This window comes from Erinaceus europaeus, chromosome 12 (assembly GCF_950295315.1).
Source record: "Erinaceus europaeus chromosome 12, mEriEur2.1, whole genome shotgun sequence".
NCBI lineage: Eukaryota > Metazoa > Chordata > Mammalia > Eulipotyphla > Erinaceidae > Erinaceus > Erinaceus europaeus.
Window position 1 is genome coordinate 5998954 of NC_080173.1, and position 27571 is coordinate 6026524.

The 27571-nt window shown below is 40.3% G+C and overlaps 1 protein-coding gene and 1 pseudogene across 6 annotated transcripts in view; both read right to left on the reverse strand.

Annotated features, from left to right (window-relative positions):
- The window catches only part of ABCA8 (ATP binding cassette subfamily A member 8), a 77414-nt gene extending 73338 nt beyond the window's left edge, over positions 1–4076 (reverse strand). Inside the window, exons 1-3 of one of the 6 annotated variants that reach the window (XM_060202639.1) lie at positions 3922–4048; positions 2937–3008; positions 727–828 (exon numbers count right to left, since the gene is read on the reverse strand). In XM_060202639.1, coding sequence (XP_060058622.1) covers positions 727–828; positions 2937–3008; positions 3922–3963 — 216 coding nt within the window. In that variant the 5' untranslated portion in view covers positions 3964–4048. Of the gene's footprint in view, positions 1–491; positions 618–726; positions 829–2936; positions 3009–3921 lie in introns of those variants that run through there. The other 5 variants (XM_060202637.1, XM_060202636.1, XM_060202641.1 and 2 more) reach the window with 5 other exon arrangements.
- Positions 4077–15582: 11506 nt separating this feature from the next.
- Positions 15583–25676, reverse strand: LOC103115249 (chromobox protein homolog 1-like; annotated as a pseudogene).
- Positions 25677–27571: the final 1895 nt, after the last annotated feature.

Below are 27571 nucleotides of genomic sequence, written 5' to 3' on the forward strand. Positions count from 1 at the left end.
CTAAGTGTCTGACTGCAGAAAAACTCGTAACAGACATAAAATAAAAGTCTACATTCGTTAAAAATACTACTTAATTGTATCAACCTGATTTTTAAAAGATACCAAGACTTAAGCAGGATTTTATTCTTAACACTGATCAAATTTTCCATTTTTTGTTTGTGTACTGTTTGTTTTTATTTTTTGAAATGAATGATTTCCCTATTTTTTGGGGGGGGGTAGTTCACAGGCCTCATGAGAAATACTATCAAACCCCAGAACCACATGGGAAATAATATCAAAGAGGAAAGAAACTCCTGTGTGACAGTCTCTCTATCTCATTCTCTGTCTGCCTGTCTGTCTCTTTCTCTCTTCTTTCCCTGCATTAATGGAATAGTGACACTAATGTGCAAGGACCCAGTACAACCCAAAATTATTCCGGTTAGTTCATCATAACTTCAGAAAACCAGTATTTTACTGTCTGAGTGACAGAATTAACAGGAAAGTATGATTACCTGCTTTGAAAACATTTGCTTGAGTCTGTATTGCTGATTAATTTTCCTACTTCTAGGCCTAAATTGAAATGTCTTCAGATCAATTTGTGGCTTGGAGAACAGTTTCTGTTATATAAAGGCCTTCTTCTTTTTTTGGGGGGGAGAGGTGGCAGTAATAAGTAAAGCACAGATAACTTCTAAGAAAATGCATTTGCCTATATTATACACACAAAACAACACAAGTATTGAGTCATACCAGTAAAGATTCTCTTTTCATTCTCCATTTATTAAGGATGTTCTTGTTTAACAAGGCCCAAGTTTGTTGACACACACTGATCTCTCTTTTACTCATTTTGCTCTGTGAATAAAAGGCATGGGAAAAAAGTAAAGAAAATGTGAAATGTCTTCAAACAATCAAAAGTTCCTGATTTATTCCAGTGTTGCAAAAATGACTGCTTAGAATCTGAGTCTCAAAGTTGGCCTTTTATTAAGTCTCATGTTCCCCCATGGTTCCCATTTCTAACCTCTTAATTGCATCATTTTTGACTATGTTAGTTATCAATTTACAGTTTCTCAGACCCAAATTTAAATTGCACAACATTCCCCCTGAAAAATGGATCTAGGTCTTCAGAAACTTGGTCACAAATGCAGGAACCAAAGAAAAATATTTTGAGATTTACATTGTTAACTTCAGTTGACTTTTTTTTTTTTTTTGCACATTAAAAGAATTATACAACCTACTGGTTTTGTTTATTTGTTCGGTTGGTTGGTTTTGTTTTTGACATTTGTCATAACGAAAAGTTTTGTCAGTAGAAGGAGACATCATAAAAAGCTTTCTTGGTGTCAGAGTGGGTCATCTGCCTGCTTCTTACAAACTGTAATTTTTTTTTTCTATTTCTCAGAATAAAAGGTTTTCTCCAATGAAAAATGTCTGAGGGATGCCAGTTTCCCTGTGTGTGTTCCTTCATTATTGATTAAGGGAGCAGTAGTATTTCGGAGAGGCCTAGACTGCTCGAGTCTTTTCTCTAGAATTTATTTCCTTAAACTGTCCTATTAAAAAAAGCCAGTTTTGGTTTTTTTTTTGTTTTTTTTTTTTGCTCAGAGTATACCATTTCAGTGTCCACACCAAACAATCACATTTTATCACATCAAACCATATTCAACAACTTATCACCCTATCCAAGCTTGCCCTTCTCTCAGTCTTCGGATTTCTCAGTTCATTTTTACAGATACTCTCTTATTGTAAATAGTTTTTAATATTCCCCTCACTGGCAAACTTGTGTGGCTTCTGTCTCCTACTTGCTTCCAACCAAGGCACGAATATACCTCTCAACTTTGATAAATGCAATTTTTACATACTTGATATTTATAACATTTAGCTTGATGAAAAACCTGAATACACTGGTCCCTGGTTTAATGCGGGTACCACTATAAACTGGCACTGAGCAGTGCTGCAAAAAAAGTACTGCACATAAAAGCTCTCTTCCCTAATCCTATCTATGACAAACACATTCTCTCTCACACGCATTCTGATGTTAAAAGTGATGCCGGTTCCAAGGAGAGGCTGACTGTATTCCCACTCTTTGGTTCTTGGCACTATCACTATGAAGAGTAACACTGCTCAGTGCTAGCTCCACGGTGATAAAGGAATGAATGTGTTCCTGACTGAAGTGACCATTCTATTGGTAAAGCTGGCTGATGCTCAGGGGCCGAGTGACTTCCTAAAGATAAAAAGCAGGTGCACGCTGGGAGTATAAATCGACCTGCCAACGCCCATGTTCAGCGGGGAAGCAGTTACAGAAGCCAGACCTTCCACCTTCTGCATCCCACAATGACCCTGGGTCCATGCTCCCAGAGGAATAAAGGATAGGAAAGCTGTCAGGGAGGGGATGGGATACAGAGTTCTGGTGGTGGGAATTGTGTGGAGTTGTACCCCTCTTATCCTATGATTTTTGTCAGTGTTTCCTTTTTATAAATAAAAATTATTTAAAAAAAAAAGCAGGTGAGAAGTGCAGACGGCAGCTTCAGTGGGAGTCACAGTCCTAAAGACAGCCCCCAAGAGTTTTGACATCCAGAGAACCTGCACAGAGTTGTATAGTTTGAGTCACAGGTTAGAAGAGATTGGAATTAAAAAGGCCCAGAAATGCACGGAGAGAGCACAACAACAGTTTCCACTGCTAGAAAGCAGTAGGTCAAACTATCTGGTAGGAGGGAACAGGAACAGAAAGATAGTTCCTAATGTGGAGAATTCAGCGTGGACACATTTTTATATAGACTCTGCAAAATGTACAGGAAGGCAAAACAGTCAAGAGGTCACTTCCTCACTGAGCAGCCAGAGTCAGTATGATGTAGTATATGGGGACTGCAGTTTGGTTCCAGAGTTTTAGATTTCCCACTGTAAAACAGAATTTATTTCCCAGTGTATGTGTGCTCTGAGATTTATCAATACCCCCAGGAATTCCTTACTTTATGTGTAGTTGATAGTTTTAAATTATAGCCATTCTGTTTTTTTTTTCTTTTCTTCTCTGTACACAATTGCTAAAATCAAAGCGAAATCTTTTAAGGGCACAGATTTGTTTCCTGCAAATACTGTGTACTTAAAGTCATATCATAGGGAGTCAGGCGGTAGCACAGCAGGTTAAGCGCACGTGGAGCAAAGCGCAAGGACCGGCATAAGGATCTGGGTTTGAGGCCCAGGCTCCCCAACTTCAGGGGAGTCGCTTCACAGGCTGTAAAGAAGGTCTGCAGGTGTCTGTCTTTCTCTCCCCCTTTCTGTCTTCCCCTCCTCTCTCCATTTTTCTCTGTCCTATCCAACAATGATGACTTCAATAACAAGTACAACAATAATAAAAAACAAGGGCAACAAAAGGGAAAATAAGTAAATATATCTATCTATATCTAACTGTATCATGGTAGAGAATAACATTCTGATTCTTGTGATGCACAGGATAGAAGACGTTAGAAAGCATATTCCATTTCCCAAATCCTTATATTTGGAGAGACAAGAACAGTGAAATATGACAGTGAGGTTTCTTGATAAACAGTCTCAAAGGCCAGGAAAACTTTCTCCAAACGCTAGCAAAGTATCGTACAATTAAAGCAAACACTATTTCCAAAGCAATCTAGGTCTCCAAATCACTTCTCAAGATTTTTTCACAAATTGTTAGCAAATTTCAGCCTTCCTTCTACTGACTTTTTTGGGTTAAACCCGTATCATAATTACAATGTTAAAAAGAAAACTTGAATTCTACTTGTTTTTACACTGTATACTCTTACACTCCAGATATTCAAAAACATTAAAGTAGCTCACTCATTTGAAAATTAACTGTCACAAATGGGTTAATTTTCATGCCCATAAGTCTTTATTTGTAATTTTGAGACAGGAACAAAAAAAAAAAAAATCCTTCAAAACAGGATGCCTACGGCAAAACAAGCAATACAATAGACTTACATTTGAGAATCTTGAAGCCAGACATGCAGAAATATGGTTCATCCACTCACGTCCTTATTCAGAAGAAAATCATCCTTCTGTTTGGGTAAGACAGTTTCCAGAGAGAAATTATGCAGATCCTGTTTGGCTGTGCCCTCTCTCTACTTTCCACGTGATCACCCGTGGCTGTTTGTTTTTGTATTGACTTCCAGCCGCTTCCCCGCAGAGCCCTGACATTTCAATTTGGCAGCTCCATTAAGTCTTACTACAAAAAAAACCAATGTTACAGAGACAATTCAGTATCTGCCATCATAGGATAATTCAGTATTCCATTATGTCTGGCATGATTGTGGCTCTTATAAAAATTTAAAGCACCGTTTTTAAGCCACAAGGAAACAAACAACTTAAAGCTCTTCTTACAGAGAGAGCTGCCTGAATCCAGGTCAGGATTTTCACTCCTTTGTTTACTATTTTCATTCAGTTTCAATTTTTTTCCCTAATCTTCCAAAAGCTGCGTTTTTAACCTGTGAATTGTTTAGAAGTATTATTTACATTTCATGTTTAAAATTTTTCCTGCTATCTCTGGATTCCTAGTTTAATTTTACTATGATGAGTAAATTTATTTTTGTATGTCAAATTTGTTGAGACTTGTTTTATTATCTGGGAAATAATATGTCTTGATAAATATTTCCCATGCATTTAAAAGTAAATAATTCTTCAATTGTTACATAAACATCTACTAGATTTGTTTGATCATTTTTGGGTTGTTTTTTTTTTTTTCCTTCCAGGGTTATTGCTGGGTTCAGTGCCTATTCCATGAATCCACCGCACCTGGAGGCCATTGTTTCCCCCTTTTGTTGCCCTTGTTGTTGTAGCCTCTTTGTGGTTGTTATATTATTGCCATTGTTGATGTTGTTCGTTGTTGGATAGGACAGGGAGAAATGGAGAGAGGAGGGGAAGACAGAGAGGGGGAGAGGAAGACAGACACCTGCAGACCTGCTTCACCGCCTGTGAAGCGACTCCCCTGCAGGTGGGGAGCAGGGGGCTCAAACCTGGATTCTTAAGCCGGTCCTTGTGCTTTGTGCCACATGCACTTAACCCACTGTGTCACCGCCCGACCCTTGTTCAGTTGATTTTAACCTTTTGTTTCACTTTCTGTCTTCTCACTATTTCGTTTGCTAAGCATAATTTGGGATTTTTCTATATTTTTCCTTTCAGATCAATCATGAATTGTAAAAATGAGTACAAATAATAGATACATATTTAGGATGAATATATTTTGGAGTGAATTGACTTTTTAAAAAGTGTTATGTAGGGAGCAGGTGGTGGCCTACCTGCTTAAGTAGAGGTATTACACAAAGACCCAGGTTCAAGGCCCCAGTCCCGACCTGCAGAAGGAAAGTTTCAGGAGTAGTGAAGCAGGGGTGCAGGTGTCTATCTGACTCTCCCCCTCCCCCTCTCTCTCCCTTCAGTTGGGAATGTTTTATTGACTGTGAAGAGGGGAAGGCTGTGCATGATTAGCATTACCACAGACCTGGAATAGGACTGGAGCTTGAGAGGAGCTGTGGAAACTGGAGATTATTTGAGGAAGAGTCTAGCAGAAATAGTCCTTTCCCCTTTTGCCTGTTGCTCTTTACTCCATTTCGTTCCCCCCTTCCTTTTCTCCCTGTCTGATCAGTCTCTCAGATAAAATGAAGTTTTACAAATAAGAATTATAATGTAATGTTTTGTTATGTCTGGTAACTTTGCATGCTGTAAAATGTATTTAGGGGGCTGGATGGTGGCACACCTGGTTGAGCGCACATGTTGCAAAGAACAAGGGTCCCTGTTTGAGCCCCCATCTCCACCTGCAGGGGAAAAGCTTTCCTAGTGGTGAAGCAGCTGGCCCTTGGAAAACTGGTGAAGCAGCTGGCCCTTGGAAAAGGAACCAGACGCCCTACTAACCATGGGAAGCGGATTTGCATGTGTTTTTTTTTTTCCACAGGAATCCCCGAAACCCATCTGGGCCCCTGCCATCCATGTCTGACATTGCCCACAAGATGGCACGACTACAACACCCTCCAGGACTCATAATGGGACCTGAGGAACCTGATTCACAGAGCCCAAGGACAAAACCCACCTACTACTGCCCTTCTCTCACCCCTCACTCTCTCTGCTTACCTCATCTTGTTGTCTGCTCTTCCTGCCTGTACTTCACCTGTCACCTTCTGGCAGTTCCAGGTTAGAGAAACATATAATGGCATCAATAAAATCATTGGAACTGGAAACTGTTCTTGCAAAGGATGTCAATATACCGTTACTATTCCAGTTAAATATGCCGCTGTAAACCCATGCTCCCCAATATGGGGCTGCCCATTTATCTGCTTTCCTTTTGAAAATACAGGCTCCTGCCGTACATCTGTCAATAAATATGGAGGATGCTATGACAATTACTGTAAAAGACATGGTATTCCCTCTGAAAAAAATCATCTGTGGTCTAGACGGCAGACAATAACTTAGATCCACCTGTATATCATATATCATATTTCAGCCTCAGGAAAAAAACAACAAAAACTAGTATAGCCACAGACCCTTTACAATATAATTAAAATATGCCTACTAGCTATGTACAAAATGGAGGACCCCCCAACTCTTCATCTGCACTATTCCAGCCTTTAAGTTTATGATTGATGAACAATTTGTTTGGCCTTGTAAGTTAACTCTCTTCAGCCACCAGGTTCCAGATGCTAGCAGGATGTCAAATAGACTTCCCTGGACAGACAACCCCACCAATGTGTCCTGGAGCTCTGCTTCCCCAGAAGCCTACCATACTAGGGGAAGAGAGACACAGGCTGGGAGTATGGATCGACCTGTCAACAATGCCCATGTTCAGCGGGGAAGCAATTACAGAAGGCAGACCTTCCACCTTCTGCATCCCACAATGATCTTGGATCCATACTCCCAGAGGGATAAGGAATAGGAAAGCTATCATGGGAGGGGAGGGGATATGGAGTTCTGGTGGTGGAAATTGTGTGGAGTTGAACCCCTCTTATCCTATGGTTTTGTCAATGTTTCCTTTTTATAAATAAATAATTTTTAAAAAGAGTTTCAAAAGGAGTTTGCATTCAGGGGGAGTTACACAATTAAATTCTCTCACAGTTTTGTCTTTTCTGATGTAGCCCTTCCTGTTCAGTTGTAATCTGAAGAGTTATGGAACACCTGACCATCTCATGGAACAACATACTGATCTACCAAGTACCCCATGTAGATCAGTCAGAAAGAGCAAGAGATGACCAGTACATTGATAATTTTAATAAGATAAACATGCTTCAGGGAGTAGGAAATAGATCCCAAGAAGATCTCAAAACTCATCAGTTTAGTGAAGGGTTTCTGTGTCCAATAGTCAGGCATTTTCTGCCTATCTCCTTCAAAATAAAATACAAATTACTTCTTCATCTTGCATTCCTTTCAATATCGAGAGTATAGTACCTAGTGTATTTGGTTTTGTAGGCAATGCATTCAATATCAAGAAATACTGCTTTGGACCATATGTTGACTACATGAAAAAGTACCATCCTGGAGTGGAGTGTCCTGTAAGAAGAGAATTGTGTCCCACAGCTTCAAAATCTCTTATTTTCTATGGATTCTGTGGCATTGGGTGCGTCAATAAGGAAAAAAATGTTCTAATAAGAGTCACTCACTGTATGGGATTCCTATCATTAAGGAATAAATTTGAGAGTCATCAGGCTGTGACTACTTTTACACTGAAGGTTTAGAAATTATTAAGTTGAATTTCCTTGAAGAATGTCATTGGGTTACCATGAGTGTTGTGTTTACCTTGCAATATTTGTGACAGCCTTTATTAAGTTGGCCTTGGTTCACCACACCAACATTTTATTGTATCACTCTGTCCATTTTGCCCTTCCCTTTCCTATATCTGTTCTTTCCTACTATTGCTATTTTTGTCCCTGGTTCTATACTACCATTGATCACTTCATTTAGAGTTGGAATTCCTTTACTTCTACTTAACTTTGTTTTCTTTTATAGAACAGAAAGAAATTGAGAGGGAAGGGGGATAGAGAGGGAGGGTGAAAGAGAAACACCTACAGCATTACTTCACTGTGAAGCAACCTCACAGTTACAATGTTGAGGGTTTCGGGGGTGGAGAGGTTGTTTGTTTGAAGTTACCCTTCTGCTATGATTTTTTTGAGTATGTTCTCTGCTTCTTTATCCTTCTCTTCATCCTAAGGAATCCTAATAACTCTCATATTTGTTTTTCTCATGGAGTCTGCTATTTCATGGAGAACTGCATCAACTTTCCTTCCCAACAACTTTGAACTCACAGAGTGTAGTGGTTGTATCTTCTAATCAGGATAGTTTCTCCACAGCCTGATTTAGTCTACTGCCTAGGCCTGCTATATGATATTTAACTCTATTTAGGATCCTTCACATCTTGTAGCTCTCTATGTGTTTTGTAACTCTTTGGCAAAATGATTTGAGTTCTTGAATTTGTGTCTGTTTGCTAAGTTTAGATTTTTGAGTTGCCTTCATAATGAGTTTTCTGAATTCTGTCTCTGACATCTTTTTTCAGATCTTTGTGTTTGATTATTTGTATTTTCTTTTACACTTGCACATTTAGAGTAGTTTCTGTTCTTCTGCCAGCAGGTAGTGGTATGGCTACATTGCTTATATATCATGGTGGGGAGACTACTACATATCACTGGGCAGATTTAGTGCCTAGGGCAACAAAATTGAGCCTTGCCACCTGATCCAACCTATACTCTGGCCTCTGGAAGTCCACTGCCACAACCTGGACAGACTACACAGATTTAATTTTCTATGCTTCCTTGTAGCTAACTCTATGACCCACTGTGCAGTTACAAAGATGGTGCTGGTTGCAAGCACAAGTAATGTCATCTGTCCTTAGAATTTATCCCTCTCTATTTTTCCACCTTCTGGCCACATGCATCCCCCTATAGCTAAGTGAGTTTCTTCAGAAGTCCCAGCTGTAATTTCGTGAAGTTCCAGGTAATTTTTCATTGCCTTATCTAGCTAGTAAGCTAACTTTTGGCAGTTGCTACTCTATGACACCTCCTCCAGATGATCCTATTCTTTATTTTTCCATCTTTTATCTTCTTGTTTTATCTTTTATTTTCTAAGAAATTTTTATCTTCTTTCTAACATTTATCAATATATTAGTCATCTGTTCTCTTTCTGTCTATCCAGTCCACCTATATCTAATTTATTTTTTAAATTTTTATTTATTTATTTATTTACTTATAAAAAGGAAACATTGACAAAACCATAGGATAAGAGGGGTACAACTCCACACAATTTCCACCACCAGAATTCCATATCCCATCCCCTACCCTGATAGCTTTTCTATTCTTTAACCCTCTGGGAGTATGGACCCAAGGTCATTTTGGGATGCAGAAGGTGAAAGGTCTGGCTTCTGTAATTACTTCCCCGCTGAACACGGGTGTTGACTGGTCGGTCCATACTCCCAGTCTGCCTCTCTCTTTCCCTAGTAGGGTGGGTCTCTGGGGAAGCGGAGCTCCAGGACACATTGGTGGGGTCTTCAGTCCAGGGAAGCCTGGCCAGCATCCTGATGACATCTGGAACCTGGTGACTGAAAAGAGAGTTAACATACAAAGCCAAAGCTTGAAATAGTGGAGAGGAAGTGTTAGGGGGGTACTCACTGCAAACTCTAGTGTACTTCTGCTTTCAGGTATATATTTTGCAGTAGTTTACGGATACATGTGAAAATATGCTCTCTTTCACAGAAATTGGTGTATATCTAGGTTTTGGGACTTTGTTAGAAAGTGAACCACCTGAGATGGAATTAGAGTATACTATGAAAGGAAAGGTCTCACCCGAGTAATGAAGCTGAAGGGTTGTCATTCCACACGTGAAGTCTCTGGACACAGTCTGAAGTGAAGCATGTTGAGGTGGCAATCGTTGCGTTGGTTAGGTTGTGATTGGCAGGTGCAATATTATTTGATATGGATTGGGAGAGGCATACGGGAAATTGGGCCCTATCCAAGGGTTCCAGGACTGGGGGATGTAGAGGCTCTATAGTGGAGATGTGAGGTTGCTGCTGTCTTAGGGTTCAAAAAGATAGTTAATGTTATCATCACATTATTTGGTAATTGGGTTAACTTTGAAAAGTCCTTTTGTTAGGGTTTGCTGTACAGTACCCAGTATCTTGTATATAGCTGTGCTATTGGTGGCTTCTGATCTACTTGGTCTAGGCTTTTGAGAGAGTCTGCATATCAATTACACAGCCTATATATTGAAAAGATTCAGTTTGTGTTTTGAAAAACTTCGAGACATACAATTAATTTTCCCCCTCTCATATTAATTAACTAGTGATTTATATGACTACATTTTACTAGGAGTGTACATAAACACTATTCCCACCACCAAAAGACTGTGACCCATCCCTCCCACCCACTCCCACCCCCCACTGGCCCAGGAAGCTGCATGTCTGCCCCTCACCACAGGGTTTTTACTTTGGTGCCCTACTTACAATTTGGTCAGGTCCTGCTTTTAGTTTCCCTTTCAGATCTTCTTAGTCAACTTCTGTTGATGAGTGGGATCATCCCATACTCATCTTTAAAATCTTTCTAACTTAGCTCACTTAAAATAATTCCTTCTAGCTCTGTTCTAGATGGGTCAGAGAAGGTGGGTTCTTGTTCTTGATAGCTGCATAGTATTCCATTATGTATATATACCACAGCTTTCTCAGCCACTCATCTGTTGTTGGGCATCTGGGTTGCTTCCAGGTTTTAGCTATTATGAATTGCCCTGCTATGAAACATAGGAATACACACCTCTTTTTGGTTGGGTGTTATGGAGTCCTTGGGGTATAACCCCAGGAGAGGAATTACTGGATCATATGGAAGGTCCATGTCTAGCCTTGTGAGAGTTTTCCAGACTGAACAGTGAAATTTCAAAGAGAATCATGGGTATTTGGGTTTAAAGGCTCTTGGTGCAGGAGTTTTCATTTCATTAATGGATGAAGTTCATCAACAAAATCATCCAACACCTTCTCCTTGGAGAGATCCAGGAAAACCTGAAGAAGGAAAAAAAATCACTGGAGTGGTAGGGGTGGCATGCATCCTCCTTATTCTAAGTGAATGGGAAGACTATCTTTATAAGATTGATTGCTTAAAAATAGATTGATTGATGAGAGAGAAAAAAATGAGAACCAGAATAACTTTGGCCTATGGAGTGATAGAGATCAAAATCAGGGCCAGATGCATACAAGTCTTGCACTATATAAGCGTGCTCCTCCCCTGCCTAAATTTGGGAACTAAATTTGCTCTTGAACTTCACGAAAGCTATGGTGGTTATAGAAGGGCCCAGAACTTTGATGGAAGTTGTGATGACATATACCCACTATGTGTAGGTGTAAAATTATACTACTGAAATTTTATAATTTTGTTAAACAATATCAAGTACTATAAAAATTAAGAAAAATAGGGAGTCGGGTGGTAGCACAGCGGGCTAAATGCAGGTGGTGCAAAACACTAGAATGGCGTAAGGATCCCAGTTGAAGCCCTGGCTCCCCACCTGCAGGGGCGTCGGTTCACAAGCAGTGAAGGTGTCTATCTTTCTCTCCCCGTCTTCCCCTCCTCTCTCCATTTCTCTCTGTCCTGTGCAACAATGACATCAACAACAACAACAATAATAACTACAACAGTAAAACAACAAGGGCAACAATAGGGAATGAACAAATAATAATAAAAAAAGAAAACTGAAAAAACTTTTTAAAAAATTAAGAAAAATCTATTATTTTTTTCATGTTTAGAGTTAATCACTAAAATGGGTCATGTAGAAACAGAAGGATGAATATGGGATGATCTCACTCTCAGGCAGAAGTTGAAAAACAAGATCAGAAGAGAAAACACATGTAGAACTTGAACTGGAATTGGTGTATTGCACCAAAGTAAAAGACTATGGGGTGGGGGTGGGGGGGATTACAGGTCCAAGAAGGATGACAGAGCACCTAGTGCGGTTGTATTGTTATGTGAAAAACTGAGAAATGTTGTGCATGTACAAACTATTGTATTTACCATTGAATGGAAAACATTAATTCCCCAATAAAGAAATTTTAAAAAAGCCATTCTACTAAAAGCAATTTGCAATTTTAATGCATTCCTTACCAAGATCCCAAGGTCAGCTATCTTGTAGCCCTTCAAAAAAAAAATTTAAAGCCTTTTTAGGTAATTAACAAAAAGAAAAACATCATAAGCCAATTCTAAAACAAGTGATAAACTAGTACATTATTCAAGGAAATTGAATAACTTGTCCAAAAATTTTGTGGAATCACAAAAAATCCCTAATAGTCATAGCACTTAGAAGAAAAAAAGAAAAAAATAAAGTTATTATATTCACCAACTTTAGTCTATACAATAAATAAATACATAAAATAGGACATGACAGCTCAGGAATGACTGTAATCTTCTTGGTTAAAGTTCTCACTGAGGAAAGATAAGATCATTTTAAGGGTTTACATATTTTTATTTCTCAAAAGTCTAAGAGATCAGCATAATGTATATAATAAATAGGGAAGTATCTTTTTCCCCTCAAATTTTATTTATTTTATTTTATTGGACAGGAGAAAGAAATTGGGAAGGGGAAATAGGGAGAAAGAAAGAGACACCTGCAGACCTGTTTCACCACTTGTAAAGCTTCCCCCTTGCAGGTGAGGAGCAGGGGCTCCAACCAGGCTCCTGGTACACTGTAATGGGCGCACTCCTCTGGGCGCACTAATGCCCGACTACCACAAATAGCTAAGTACCTTAAATAAACAAGACAAGGTAGTACATTTAAAATATACCTATGTGGGAGTCGGGCGGTAGCGCAGCGGGTTAAGTGCACATGGCGCAAAGCACAAGGACTGGCATAAGGATCCCGGTTCAAGCCCCCCAGTTCCCCACCTGCAGGGGAGTCGCTTCACAGGCGGTGAAGCAGGTCTACAGGTGTCTGTCTTTCTCTCCCCCTCTCTGTCTTCCCCTCCTCTCTCCATTTCTCTCTGTCCTATCCAACAATGACAACGACAAGAACAACTGCAACAATAAAACAACAAGGGCAACAGAAGGGAATAAATAAATATTTAAAAAATATATATACATGACTGAGTAAATTGTGGTTTATATACACAATAGAAGACTACTCAGCTATTAAAAATGGTGAACTCACCTTCTTTACCCCATCTAGGACGGTGCTTGAAGAAATCATGTTAAGTGAGATAGGTCAGAGCAAAAGGATGAATGTGGGATGATCTCACTCACAGACAGAAGTTGAAAAACAAGATCAGAAGGGAAAACACTAAGCAGAACCTGGACTGCAGTTGGTGTACTGCACCAAAGTCAAAGACTCTGGGTGGGGGTGGGTGGGTTCAGGTCCTGGAACATGATGGCAGAGAAGGACGTAGTGGGGGTTGTATTGTCATGTGGAAATGTTATGCATGTACAAACTATTGTATGTCACTGTCAACTGGAAACCATTAATTCCCCAATAAAGAAATAATAATAAAAATATATAACAATGCAAGAATTAATATCATCAAAATGAATATTCTACTCAAAGCCATATACAAATTTAATGCAATACCCATCAAGGTCCCACCAATTTTCTTTAAGAGAATAGAACAAAAATTACAACCATTTATCTGGAACCAGAAAACATTAGAATTGCTAAAATAACCTTGAGAAAAAAAACAGTAATAGAAGCATCACTCTCCCAGATCTCAAACTATATGATAAGGCCATTGTAATAAAAACTGCCTGGTACTGGAACAAAAAAAATAGATGCACAGATTAGTGGAACAGAATTGAAAGCCCAGAAATAAACCCCCCATATCTATGGACATCTAATTTTTAAAATTTCTTTACTGGGGGATTAGTGCTTTTTTATATATAAATCTATAGTTTTTTTTAAGACAAAGATTGACAGTGTGATATAAAGTTTACATTTAAACAGTTTTCACAGAAATCTAACACATGCCTAAAGATTTTACAATGGAGTTCTACACGTAGATCTAGATGATGCCAAGAGATGGTGGATTTCATGATTCAGAGACAGCATTTTGGGTATTCTTAGGATTAAAAAAAATTTTTTGTTGTTATTTTAAATTGAACTACAGCCCCAGTATTAAAGTTTAATCTTCTCCTGAGATCAGGGATTTTGAAATCATTCAACTTTTGAAGTGATTCAATGGGACTTGTACTGTCAGTGACTGAACCCTGCCACCAATGGTTTTAGAGTTCAAAATAAAAACAGAGAGGGTTCAAAGGGCATGCCCTAAGAACATAGGCCCTTGTCTTCCCCCATCTCCTTATACCACACCTTTGCCTCCCCCAAATACCTCAGCCAGAGGCTTGGATGGACAAGCGCGGTTCTAACTTCATAGTGGAAAAAGAAAAGGTCTTCATGTCAATTACAAGAATTAGCACCTCTAAAACATATCTGCCTGTTGATACACTCCAATAAAAGATTTCCCTCTACACTTTCCACCCCCAAAATGGCAGCTTTGGGAAGTTAATAACTGGCTTAGTCCTTTGTTGGGAACAGTATGTTAAGCTCAGGCAGGGGATACCTTGGCTTATTAGTTTCAGGCATTCACAGCTTTTAAACAGTCTCTCATTATCCTCAGTTATGCTATCAATGACTTTTTTTTTTTAAGATTAGATATGCTGGACATAAAACCAGGTCATTGTTTCACCATTTCCCTAATCAGGCCCCAAATTTTAACAAAAAATGATCCTACCCATCTCCCTTCTCCCTGTCCCCAACCCTCCCATCCTCAAATAATACACCTGTAATAGCCAAAAACTGCTTAACATGCTATGCTGTGAAAAGGCAGAGTTAACACTATGGGGAAGGAGGCTGTGGGCGTGGAGATGCTCTCTGAAGATCCGCAGTAGCTTTTTGCTCTCCCACATGCCCAATCTGCGAGTTTTGTCCTTCATAGAAGGCTATTATTTGCTTTTGTTAGCCAAGTGCAGAATGGGCTGCCTTGAAACACTTGTCCTTCCCCTCCACTGATGCGCAAAATACACAGCATGGAACGTCTTTAAAGCACTTAGGCTGCTGTAGGGCACAGAAATTACACTGGCTCTTCACAGGACATCTTCTCAAGCCACCTGTCTGGTATCAAGACAATGAGAACGTCTTCCCTCTCTACTTGAAACCCACAGTCAGATATGACAGGGGTTGTGTCAGGTTTCTTGTGTGGGGCCTATCTCGGGTCCAGCTCTCTCTGTTGGCCACCGGAGACGGGTGCAGATAAGAACTTGTTTTTGCAGCTGGGGTGGCACGCTGAGGTACCTCTGAGGCCCGCAGCAAGAGAGGAGACCAGAGATCACCCCTGGGGGCTATGGCAGCAGATAACCCATTTATCCAACGGCAGAAAAGAGCATTTAAAGGGTGGTAGGGGGATACAAAAGGGCAGTAGGAGGAAGCAGTTTGTTTGACCTTATTTGGTTAAAGCATAAGGAGGTTGAGAAAGGGTGGGTTTTTTTTTCCAGTAATTGCTGAGTTGGTCGGAAATGAGGAAGTGGGATTATGAGTAGGTACACAGGGAGAGAGGGAGAAAGAAGGGGGTCTTTGTGTGGGCCAAAACAGCGGGTGGCAGGGAAGTGGTGGGCTTCTGGTTAGTTTGACTGAGCAGAACAATGGTCTGAGAATAAGGAAGTGAACTAGTATGTTAACATAAGGAGAATGGGGGGCCCTTGTGAGGCAGGGGAGGCTGTAAGGAGGACGAAGCTCTGGAGAGCCAAGGGCCCCCATGCTCTACCCCTGGTGGGGGAGGCTGATGGGGTGACTGTTCCTCCAGGCACCTGTTTTCCACAGGCAGTCTTCACCACGTTCAACCCTCAGCTTCACAGTTCCCCACAGGGTTGATATTCAGGAGTTAATTCTTGTCATCTTTTTTTAAATATTTATTTATTTATTCTCTTTTTGTTGCCCTTGCTTTTTTTTTTATTGTTGTAGTTATTATTGTTGTTGTTATTCATGTTGTCGTTGTTGGGTAGGACAGAGAGAAATGGAGAGAGGAGGGGAAGAGAGAGAAGGGGAGAGAAAGAGAGAAAGACAGACACCTGCAGACCTACTCCACAGCTTGTGAAGCGATTCCCCTGCAGGTGGGGAGGGGACAGGGAGCTCGAACCAGGATCCTTATGCCGGTCCTTGCATTGTCATCTTTTTTGTCGTCATCCTCTGAGGGGCAGGAAGGCCATGTCAGCCTTTCCTCGTAGAAGAAGGATATAACAACCTGTGGGCACGTGACATTGGCTTCCTTGGCAGGGACCAGGTCAGCCTCATCAGACTTCTTCCATTTCATTAGGAAGACGTGATGCATTGGATCGACCTTCTCGTGGTGCATCCCGTGAGTCCCCATTCACTGGGGAAACTGACGATCCTTCCTAGCCGACTGAATCCACATGGATCCCAGTCACTTTCAAAGCCAGCGACAAGCAGCTCCTGAGAGCTTTCAACCTCACCTGTTGACTGGCTACGGAAGAAGGGCAAACGCTAGAAGAAGATTAGGAAGATGAGTTCTCCACTAGCATCTGTAGGCACCTCTAATTCGTTCTGGCTCCAAACCCGGAGTAAAAGCCTCGTGGCTTTTCTGACTCTTCTTTCTTCTTTGGTTTTCTCTCCTCTCCTCTATCGTCAGAGTCAGAATCAGAATCAAGCTTTGTGCTTGCCTTCCTCTGACTTATCTGGCTCATGTGCTGTTTTCTGTGACTGCAGAAACTCAACAATGAGGTGGGGGCAATCCACCTCATCTTCTGGCTCCCACGTGTTGTCCTCATCTGAGAATCCTTTCCACTTTAGTAGATATTCTACTTTTCCTTTTACCACTCGACAGTCAAGAACTTTTTCCATCACATATTCTTCTTTCTCCTCTTCTAGTACCTCTTGCACTTTCCTCTTGTTCCGTTTTTTCTTTCCCCATAGTGCCCACCAGAGCGGGGGGGCTGTTGGCGGGGCCTATGGTACTCCGATTCAGCGAGGGGCTCCATCGCAGACCACCGGCTTGTTGCTTCCCTGGGCGCCACTCCCCTGGGGCCAGACAGGACACGACAGTAGCACGGCACTGATTCTCGCTGGGCTCTTGGGCGCTGCTTAGAGCATCGTCACCCTTTATACCGGGATTACTATTTTAAAGTCAGCAGTAAATACAATAGTTTGTACACGCATAACACTATCCAGTTTTCCACATAACAATACAACCCCCATTAGGATGGACATCTAATTTTTTTCCCATTGTTATTGTTGTGGTTGTTATTTTATTGCTATTGTTGTTGCTCTTGCTGTTGTTGTTGGATATACAAAGAGAAATTGAAACAGGAGGGGAAGACAGAGAGGGGGAGAGAAAGATACCTGCAGACCTGCTCCACTGCCTGTGAAGTGACCCCCGCTGCAGGTGGGGAGCCGGGGGCTCGAACCAGGATCATTGCTTCTTCCTAGCTCCTTTCTAGCTTCTTCCTCCATAAAGACCCCAAATTTCATCTGCTATACTCTTACCTTTAGGAAAACACATGAAAGGAGGAGTTCCCAAAAATTATAAAGATTGTCTGTATTCTTTGGGGACCAGATATCCTTGAAGGCCTTTCCCCCAGAGCCATAGCAGCATGCCCTTAACTTGGATTGACTAGATTGAGCATACATGCAAATTGGGTGCCAAGTTCTAGTCAGGAATGTTCACATCCATAATTTTTTTACTTAGATAATTGTTTGTCACTGTAACACTTGAAAATCAGAAAGAGCTAGATACCATTTTCTTTCTTTTTTTAAAAAACAATCTTTACTTATTTGATAGAGACAGCCAGAAATTGAGAGGCAGGGAAAAATAGAGGAGAGAGACAGACACCTGCAGCACTGTTTCACCACTTGTTAAGCATCCCCCCTGCAGGTGGGGACTGGGCGTTTGATCCTGGGTCCTTGTGCACTGTAGCACGTGCACTCAGCCAGGTGCACCACCACCTGTCCCCAAGATTCCATTTTTTTTTCTAAGATTCAATTTCACATCCTGGCAGGTCAGTAAGGCTCATCTCCAGTGTTTATTGACTGCACTGTTGAGACACTCTTACATCAATCAGCGAGCCGCACTCGATGGGGCTGGTGTTGTTTTTTGTATTGTGGTGGACAGAGAGCCAATTCACTAACTTCTCCTTTTTTCAGACAGGAACTGGTACCTAGCTTTGGGAGCTGAGATCAATAAACAGCCTACACCTGCCAATTCCTTCTGGCTCTGCCAAACAGCAGAATTCTATCTGGCACAAGTGATGCTCTCACTCACAGGCAGACGCTGAAAAGCAAGATCAGAAAATAAAACACTAAGCAGAACTTGGACTGGAGCTGATGTAACAAAGGAAAATTCTCTGGGGTAGCGGGGAGGGTTCGGGTCCTGCAGCATGATGATGGCAGAGGAGGACCTAGTGGGGGGTTTCATTGTTATCTGCAAATGTTATGCATGGCTTTGTGCCATGTGCGTTCAACCCACTGTGCTGCCACCGGCCCCCACCACTGTTTATTTTTAACTGATAGTTTATAGCTTTAGTAAAGATACGACTATGTTGCTGTCAATGGGAAAAAAAAAATGATTTCCCCTGGAAGTGAAAGAGTCGAGGTCATTCTACACATCAAGTAAAAAAGGTGATGTTACTTTCTGGAAGTGTAGAATGTTCTCATTAAAGGACACTAAATCCTGGAAGAAATTCCAGGGTCAAAAGTAAGAGTCACTGTGTACAGTAATTTCTTTCTTTTTAAGTATTACCGTTTCATTGCTTGTTTAAATTTTTTTCTTTTTATTAGTGATTTAATATTGATGTTCAAAATTATGAGATGACAGGGGTACAGTTCCACACTTTTCCCACTACCAGTTCTGTGTCTTCATTCCTTCCACTGGGAGCTGCAGTAGTTCTCCCAAGGTCACAGAGACTGGTTGACTGTTATGTCTATGACTGCCTATATTTGTATAGATTTTCCTATCTTTTTCTATAGTCCTGCTTTTTCTTCCTTTCTCTGTCACACCTACACCTATTGCTACACCCAGATTTCCTTTCCCCTTTCCTCCTCTCTCTGGGTCTTGATAGAGCTCATTGGAGTTCAGAGCCTTTCAGACAGACCAGATAATTCTTGATGTTTGTTTTGTGTCCATCCAGTCATGTAGCTCATGAGAACAGAAGGGAAACACAAAGCAGAACTTGGACGGGATTGGGTGTATTCCGCCAGAGTTAGAGACTCTGGGATAACGGGGAGTGTTCACGTCCTGGAACATAATGGTGGAAGGAGGACCTGGTGGGGGGGGGGGTTAGGGTGTTATGTGGGAAACTGAGGAATGTTACACATGGATGGACCAACTACTGTATTTTACAGTCACTGTAAACCATTAATCTCCCCAATAAAGACGGGGGAAAAAAGTTCACGGAACCTGATCTGTTTTCAAGGAGCATGCTTGGCAACCTATCTAAGTCTGAAGTTTGGTTGTTTTCCCTAAAGACAAAGGGCAAAAAGGAAGGGGGGAGTTTCTTCCTGATAATCTTTTTTTTTGGCAAATTCTGGTTTAACATAGTAACTGCTCCTTCTAAAAACAGTTCTAGTAAACTGCGTGCTAAGAGTAAAGTATCTTTTGTTTACCCCTCTTGTCAATTTCAGGTCATCTTGTCCTAGAGTCACTGGCAGGTTAAGTGTCCTTTTGGGAGGTCACGTTTTTCATATGTAATCGTGTTAAATTAACATTTGGGGTGAAAAACATGATGCTCCCATTTCCATATTTTGTACTTAGTAATCTTTGCATAAGGAAGGAGGAAATTTATAAAAAGTGTGTGTGTGTTTTTCTTCTCCTTAAATGAGAACTTCTGTCTTAGCAAAATTAGCAAAGCAGAAGTTTTCTGAGGTGGGAGGGAATATTTCTGAAAGCAGAAACATTAGAAGGCTCTTAAGAAAGGAATCCATTATATTCTAGAAGGAAGTCTTTCTGAAACAGCATCCTCTCTCCTCTCAATTAGTTATAAAGCCCATTCTGTTGACCCATAACTTCTGGGAATCTTCCCCACAGGGATCATGCAAAATTGGTCAGTAGGCTAGAGTGGTCTAGTGAGGAAATGGCCAGATGGAATAAAGCTTACTAACAGAATAGGAAAATAGGAAGCTGGCCTGTCTGGGCTGATCCTGATTGTGTCTCAAGAAGCTGCAATTCCTCTCCTGGGGATATAGCTAAAGGATTCAAACATTCATTTAAAGAGATCTGCAGATGCCTGTGTTCATGGCAGCACAATCTATAATAGCCAAAACCTGGAAGCAACCTAGGTGTCCAACAACAGATGAGTGGCTGAGAAAGTTGTGGTCAATATACACAATGGAATACTACTCAGCTATTAAGAATGATGAATTTACCTTCTTCACCTCATCTTGGATGGAGCTTGAAGGAATCAAATAAAGTGAAATCAGCCAGAAAGAGAAGGGTGAATATGGGATGATCTCACTCATAGGCAGTTGATAAATGAGAACAGAAAGGGGAGACACTGAGTAGAGCTTTGACTGGTCTTGATGTTTTGCACCAAAGCAAAGGACTGGGGGGTAAGGGAGGTGAGTGGGGGGACTTTTAGGTCTGGTGCAATATGGTGGAGGAGGACCCTTGCTGGGGTTGGCACTGTTTTGCATAAAACTGAGAAATTTTATTGTGTGTCAACAGGTATATTTACTGTAAACCATTAACCCCCTCAATTAAAAAAAAAAAGTCTCTTCAAGAGTTAGCTTGCCTGCTGCCTTTAGTCACAACTGACCAGCAAGAAAGTACAGATCAAGAGTGGGAAATGATCAGCTTTTTATCAGATTTCACATACTGGTTTACTGAGTTCATGGTAGATGAAGTCATTTTGCAAAGATGAAAGTCTAGCCTAGAATTATGCTTTGTCCCACTTCAAAAGAGCAGGAGCCCCTTACCAGTATCTGAGGCTATCAACGAAGCACATAGACATAAATAAATGAATTTTTTTTTGTGTTTGCATGAATCTGTGGATGCTGTAGCTGCAGATGTCAATGGCGTCTTCCCTGCAGAGCCTCACTGAATTAGGGTGAGGCTTTCAACCTCAGACTGTAGGCAATTTGGTGTGATCTCTCTTTGCTGGGAGAGTAGGTTAAGCTGTGAATTGTAGGATACTTAGTACCACCCTTTTTCTTGGCCTACTAGCTAATATTATGAACTCCATTTTTGTTTTTCACATATCTAACAAGAATTCCAAGTACTGGCCTTGAGAAAATTTGCAAATTTACTGTGATCAGCCGTGAGTTTCTGTCTTTCTGCCAACAGAACATACTCAAAGCTGCTACACGAGAAACAGCAGCTTCACTGAATAGAAACTTTGCTGAAGAATTTCTGAAAGTTTTTTGAAAAAGGCAGAATCTTTGCCTACAACTTCTTTCTCCCTAACCCTGCACCTGTATTCTCTCTTCACTGAAAACCTTGCTCTTTGCATGTGGTAAAGTGTCCACTTTACCAGATAAACCACCTCCTGGCCCCCAACATGTTATTTTAAAAATTGAATATATATATATATGTATGTATATATATTGTGCCTCCAGGATTATTAATATATATTAATATATATATATATATCCTTCAGGATAATTGCTGGGGCTCAGTGCCTGCACCACGAGTCCACTGCTCCTGGAAGCCATTTTTTTCCCTTTTGTTTTCCTTGTTGTTTTATCATTGTGGTGGTTATTATTATTGTTGTTACTGATGTCACTGTTGTTCTATAGGACAGAGAGAAATGGAGAGAAGAGGGGAAGACAGAGAGGGGGAGAGAAAGATAGACAGCTGCAGACCTGCTTCACTGCCTGTGAAACGACTCCCCTGCAGGTGGGGAGCCGGGTGCTGGAACCAGGAACCTTAACACTGGTCCTTGTGCTTCACACCATGTGCGCTACCACCCAACCCCCTGAAGTTGAATCTTTAGGCTGTTTACCATTTTAGACAAATTTTATTAGGTAAAATTATTCTTAATTTCCTTTAGAAAGGTGAAGACACAGGCTTTTATTAAGAAAATGATGACAAAATGGGCCCAGGAGGCAGCACATTCACCAGGACACACTCATTACCATGCACAAGGATCCAAGTTGAGGCCCTTGGTCACTGCCTGCCGGGGGGAAGCTTCATAAGTGGTGAAGGTACCTTTTTTTTTTTTCTTTTTTCTACCTCCCCTTTCCCTCTCAATTTCTCTCTGTATGAAATGAAAGGAAAAGGGGGAGGAGGAAAAGGCCACCGGGACTGGTGGATTCATTATACAAGCACCAAGATCCAGGGATAACTGTTGACAATTAGGAAAATAATAATATATAATAATAGTAATAAAAGAAAAATATGCTCTGCTCACCGTCTAAGACGTGAAGATGCTTTTTTGAGACACGAGCCAGCTATCTTCTAGGCTATGCTAGCGATCTGATTAAAGGCTGTTTTTCTCGCAGCAACACTTGCCTCTTGATTAGTTAACCCTTCCAATCAGAAGGCCTGAACCTTCCATCAGTAACAGAACTACTTAAATATCAGCTACCTCCCACTATCTCACCCTCAGTTGTAATAATTCCAAATGACTCCAGATGTTTCTTTTTTTAAATTTATTTTTTTATTTTTTTTTAATTTAAGAAAGGATTAATTAGCAAAACCATAGGGTAGGAGGGGTACAACTCCACACAATTCCCACCACCCAATCTCCATATCCCACCCTCTCCCCTGATAGCTTTCCCATTCTCTATCCCTCTGGGAGCATGGACCCAGGGTCATTGTGGGTTGCAGAAGGTAGAAGGTCTGGCTTCTGTAATTGCTTCCCGATGAACATGGGCGTTGACTGGTCGGTCCATACTCCCAGTCTGCCTCTCTCTTTCCCTAGTAGGGTGGGCCAGATGTTTCTAATTCACTCCTGACTGAGAACTAATTGATCGAAAGGCTTACTAATTCACTTACAGTATGCTAGCACACTTATATATCGTACTCAGATTACACAGATTTTTATGTAAGGTTTGAATACATCTGTCTCCCACCATCTTATCTCTATACACAGTTGCTCTTACCTATCCCAAATCTGAAGAACGTCTGTGATAAAGACTTCACGTTCATGACAGGCAACTTACAGACCATCGGGGAGGAGTAGCTATGAGAAAAAGAGAAAGAGGCTGAGGTTTTTAACAGGACAACTGTAAGGGTGGGGGGCAGTCATCAGAACGTGAACAGTCATTGAAAACTCAATGCTTTTCTTTCATAATCCCTCCTTCTCTACCTTTACCTTCTGTGACATTTTTGGTAAAGAGTGATCTCTTTCTGTTAGGGTGGTGGTACCCTTTGCTGTAAAGAAGCAACTCAATTTGATGTATTTCCCATTTATTTACTTATTTATTTTGTTTCTTTGCTGATTTGAATCTTTGAAGACACTTTTGAAGCACAGATCACGAAGTCTTCTGCCAATGTTTTCTTCTATGTATTTGATAGTTTCTGGTCTAATGTCCATGTCCTTGACCCATTTGGAGTTGACTTTTGTGCACAGTGATACATGATGGACCAAATTGTTTGCACGCTTCAATCACAGTCACAAATGAACAGGGAGAAGCAAGTAAGAATAAAAGACTGAGTGCTACTAGATTTTGGAGGTTGTCTTCCAACATTTGTCTGGAAACAGATTTCCTTGACCCATTGACTGATTCATCAGGTTACTGAAATCAGCTGTGGAGATGAACTTCTTTTCTTTCACTAAGTCATTACTTTTGTCCTTTTACTTATATAAACTCCAAACTCTGGGTTGAAGGTAAGATAGTTCTTTTAGACATGACTCTCCCAGCTTCTCAGGTATGACAATGAACTTGTTTTCCCTGCACTGACTTTTGCCTCTTGATTAATTGGCCTTTTGATAACAAGACAATGAAGGTTACATGCCTGAAAAGAATAATTTAATCAGTAATTTACTTAAATGTGCACGTCTGCATGACATCAGTGACAGCACAGGGTAAATATTCTTTGATCATTAAGAAGTCAATTTTCTTTTTTTAAATGTTTTATTTATTAATTGATGAGAAAGATAGGAGGAGAGAGAGAGAGAACCAGACATTACTCTAGTACATGTGCTACCAGGGATTGAACTCGGGACCTTCTGTTTGAGAGTCCAATGCTTTATCCACTGCACCATCTCCTGACCACACAAAAAGTCAAGTTTCTAAAGTAAAAACATTACAAGAATGAAGAAAAAGACTCCCTTTTGTTTCAGGGAGGAGTAAGAGACCAGATAGAAAGCCAACATCTATCTCAGGGAAAGAAGCAGAATTACTTATCTTTTTTTTTTTTTTTAAATAAAGCCCTGTACTTTATTGTACCCAACCAAATAAAAGATAGTTAGTCCCAAAACTTGAATGTTTATTTTTTAAAATGCCATTTTTTATTCATTACCAAGGGGCCTTTTGCTTTTTAGATGATAAACTATATAACACAAATACATTTAAAATGTTCTAACTGAGCCATTTCATTTCCATCACCAAGCGACATCTAACCTATTCATTCATCTATCTCATTTCACCTCATGCCACTGAACCCCATTTACTTTAGTAAAAAGTCCAAGATTTTTGAGAAAAGCCAGGTTGCACATTGGATTGTGGATAAACTCCAGTAAGTTTTCTCATGGTCTCCAAGCTAGCTGTCTTCAAAGGTTTAATATAGATGGCTACTGCATTTAAAAAAAAAGAAAGATAAAGTCAGCATCAAGATAATGTTGTCACGCAGGCAGGGAGAGAGACCTAGAATTGCCCGCAGCACTGTTTTACCCCCTGTGAAACTTCCTCTTTGTATATGGGGTATGAGTGTTGGAACATCCATCCTTGCACATGATAACAATTGTGTTCACCCCCGCCCCAGAACCTTACTATAACTTTTCTAATATGGGAAGCACGCAGCACTATTATCTTAATTCCCAGTTCCTCAAATGAGAGTAAGATGTTCCAGAAAGAATTTACATCTAATATTTAAAACAAATAGAACATTTGTGGTAGAACATTGAACTCACAAGAGAAGGTGACAGGTTCAATCCCTGGCATTACATGTGCCAGGTTTTCTAGCCCTGTCTCTCTTACATAAGCAAATATTTTTAAAAAATCTCAACTTCAATTTGGATAGCCACTTAAATACATTTCCCAGACATGAATTCTCATTCCCTCCATTGGAAGCTACAGTAGTTCTTCCAAGGTTGCGGATATGGGTTAACTATTATTTCTACAACTATCTGTCTATATTTGTAAATATCTACACCCCTCCCCTCGTGGTCCCATCTTTTCTTCTTTTCCAAGTCACACTTATACCTATTACTATTTCTGAAAGTCCTTCCTCCCCCCACGCCCCCTTCTCTCTCTGTGTCCTGTTTCTATCTTCCCCAGTTGAGTAGGGCTCTGGAGAGGTGAGGTTCTGGGGTACATTGGTGATGTCTCCCACACTTTTTTTTTTTTTCTAATTCTTTATTTATTGACAGAGGAAATGAAATCAGAACATCTGTCTGTCATATATAGCACCAGTGTTAGGAATTGGGCTCTTATGCTTACAAGTGTCGCACTCCTCTTGCCAGGCCACCGCTCTGCTGAGTTAATGAACTAAATACCTGAATTCTTAAAACAATGACATAAAAAAATCCCTGCATTCCCAAGACTTGTTTTTCTGCAACACGTCCCAGGAAGTAAACGCCTTTCTCTCTAAGCAGCCAAGTGAGTTTTAGTATTTTCTGCTTCCCAAAATGTTTAGGAAACATTTTTGTAGGAGTTGCCGTTACCCTCCTTTCTTTTTCTTCTTCTCTTTCTTTCTTTTTTTCATCATCTATATAAGAACCAGACAATTCCATTTTATTTTATTTTTATTGTAGTACATGTAATTTGTCTTTGACTCACAAAGGAGGGTTAAAAAAGAGCCACTATTTTTCTACTAAAACCAATTAGTCTAAATTCTTCTTCACTATCGCTACTTCCTGAGCACACAGTTGAATGGAAAAACAATATGTAAATGTTCTTAAATCAAACATAGGAATATAAGTCCATATAGGAATTGCCCATAACAATTGCAAGGATCTTTCTTCCCTATTTCCAACTTCCTCAATATTTATTCAACCATATTTACTCTTTTGTTGATTAGATGAGATCAGAAATTATATCATAATTAAAAGGAGTTCAGCAAACAAAGTAGAAATAGACTGAACTTATTAATGCATGAAACTATCAAAAAGAACAAAACCAAGCAAAACAAAGTGTCCTGTTTCTGTATGTCTACTGTTATCCCGAGAAGATAAAAATTAGCACTGCTAGCATTTTGTATGCAGAAACATTGTTAAGAAATTGTCTTTGGCAACTTGTTTCCTAGAAGAACTTTGTGACTAGGCTAGAATTTATGAGTTCTGGCCCTGCTGGCCTCTACACTATGTTTGTCCTTCGATATATTGGCTTTCATTTCCACACTACAGCAAAGCATGCCACCCTCATCAATCTTCTCACCAGTCTCTCAGTAAAGACCTATGTCTCCACTTCTATTTTATTACTTCTTATTTTTTTTATTGTAAAGAGACACAGAGGCAGAGGGAGGGCTAAAGACACCGCAGGACTGAAGCTTCTTTCAATGCGCTGGGGGACCCGTTTGAAACTGAGATGCTTGCAAATCTTCACATTCATAATGGAGACTAAGAATCAGTTTTCTGTTTAAAAATAGTCAATCTGGTATCTCAAAAATGGAGTCTTTTTTAGCAAGAACATATGCCACAGAATACTTGGAGGAGCCGATTATATATCAACACATTAAATTCACATAACAATCCAATAAGGTTCACTGGAATACAGCATTGCACTACCGTATGAGCAGTCCAGCCTGGAGCTTGGTCCTCTGTGCAGTGGAGAAAGCTTTGGTGCTGTGGTCTCTCTCTCTCTTTGTCTCTGTCTCTCCCTATTTGAAAAAAGTCATTCTAGAGCAGTAAAATCCTGGTAATAACAAGAGCAACAGCAACAACAGTAATCTCATCAAGCAGGTATTCTTATCATCAGTCCCATTTTATATGCAAAAAGGTGACCTGGACAATTCAGATCACTTGCCTAAATTCACATACACCAGTGAGAAGCAGCGTTTGTGGTGAATCCCTGTCTGTGTACTGAAATGACTATCTCTGGTCATCCTTTTATTTAAATTCATATTTTTGGAGTGGAGGTACACATCTTATAGTTCTTTTTGATATATATATATATGTATTTTTTTTTGCATGAGGACAGAAGCCTTATTGATGTCATGTGATGTATTTTTTTATTTTTAAATATTTTATTTATCTATTAATGAGAAAGGAGAAGAGAGAAAGAATCAGACATCACTCTGGTACATGTGCTGTTGGGGCTTGAACTCAGGAACTCATGCTTGAAAGTCCAATGCTTTATCCACTGTACCATCTCCCAGACAGACCACTCATGGGATATACTTGTAGCAAACTAAAAACAACAACAGACAACAGCAACAACATTGTTCTTGGATCCCTTGCTGATTACTGAGGTGGGGGTAGATTGCATAATGGTTATGCAAAGAGATTCTCAGGCCTGAGGCTGAGTTCCAAGTTTCAAGTTCCATCTCTCCCTCCCCCAACCCCACCCCAGCACCATAACCAGAGCTGTGCAGTGCTCT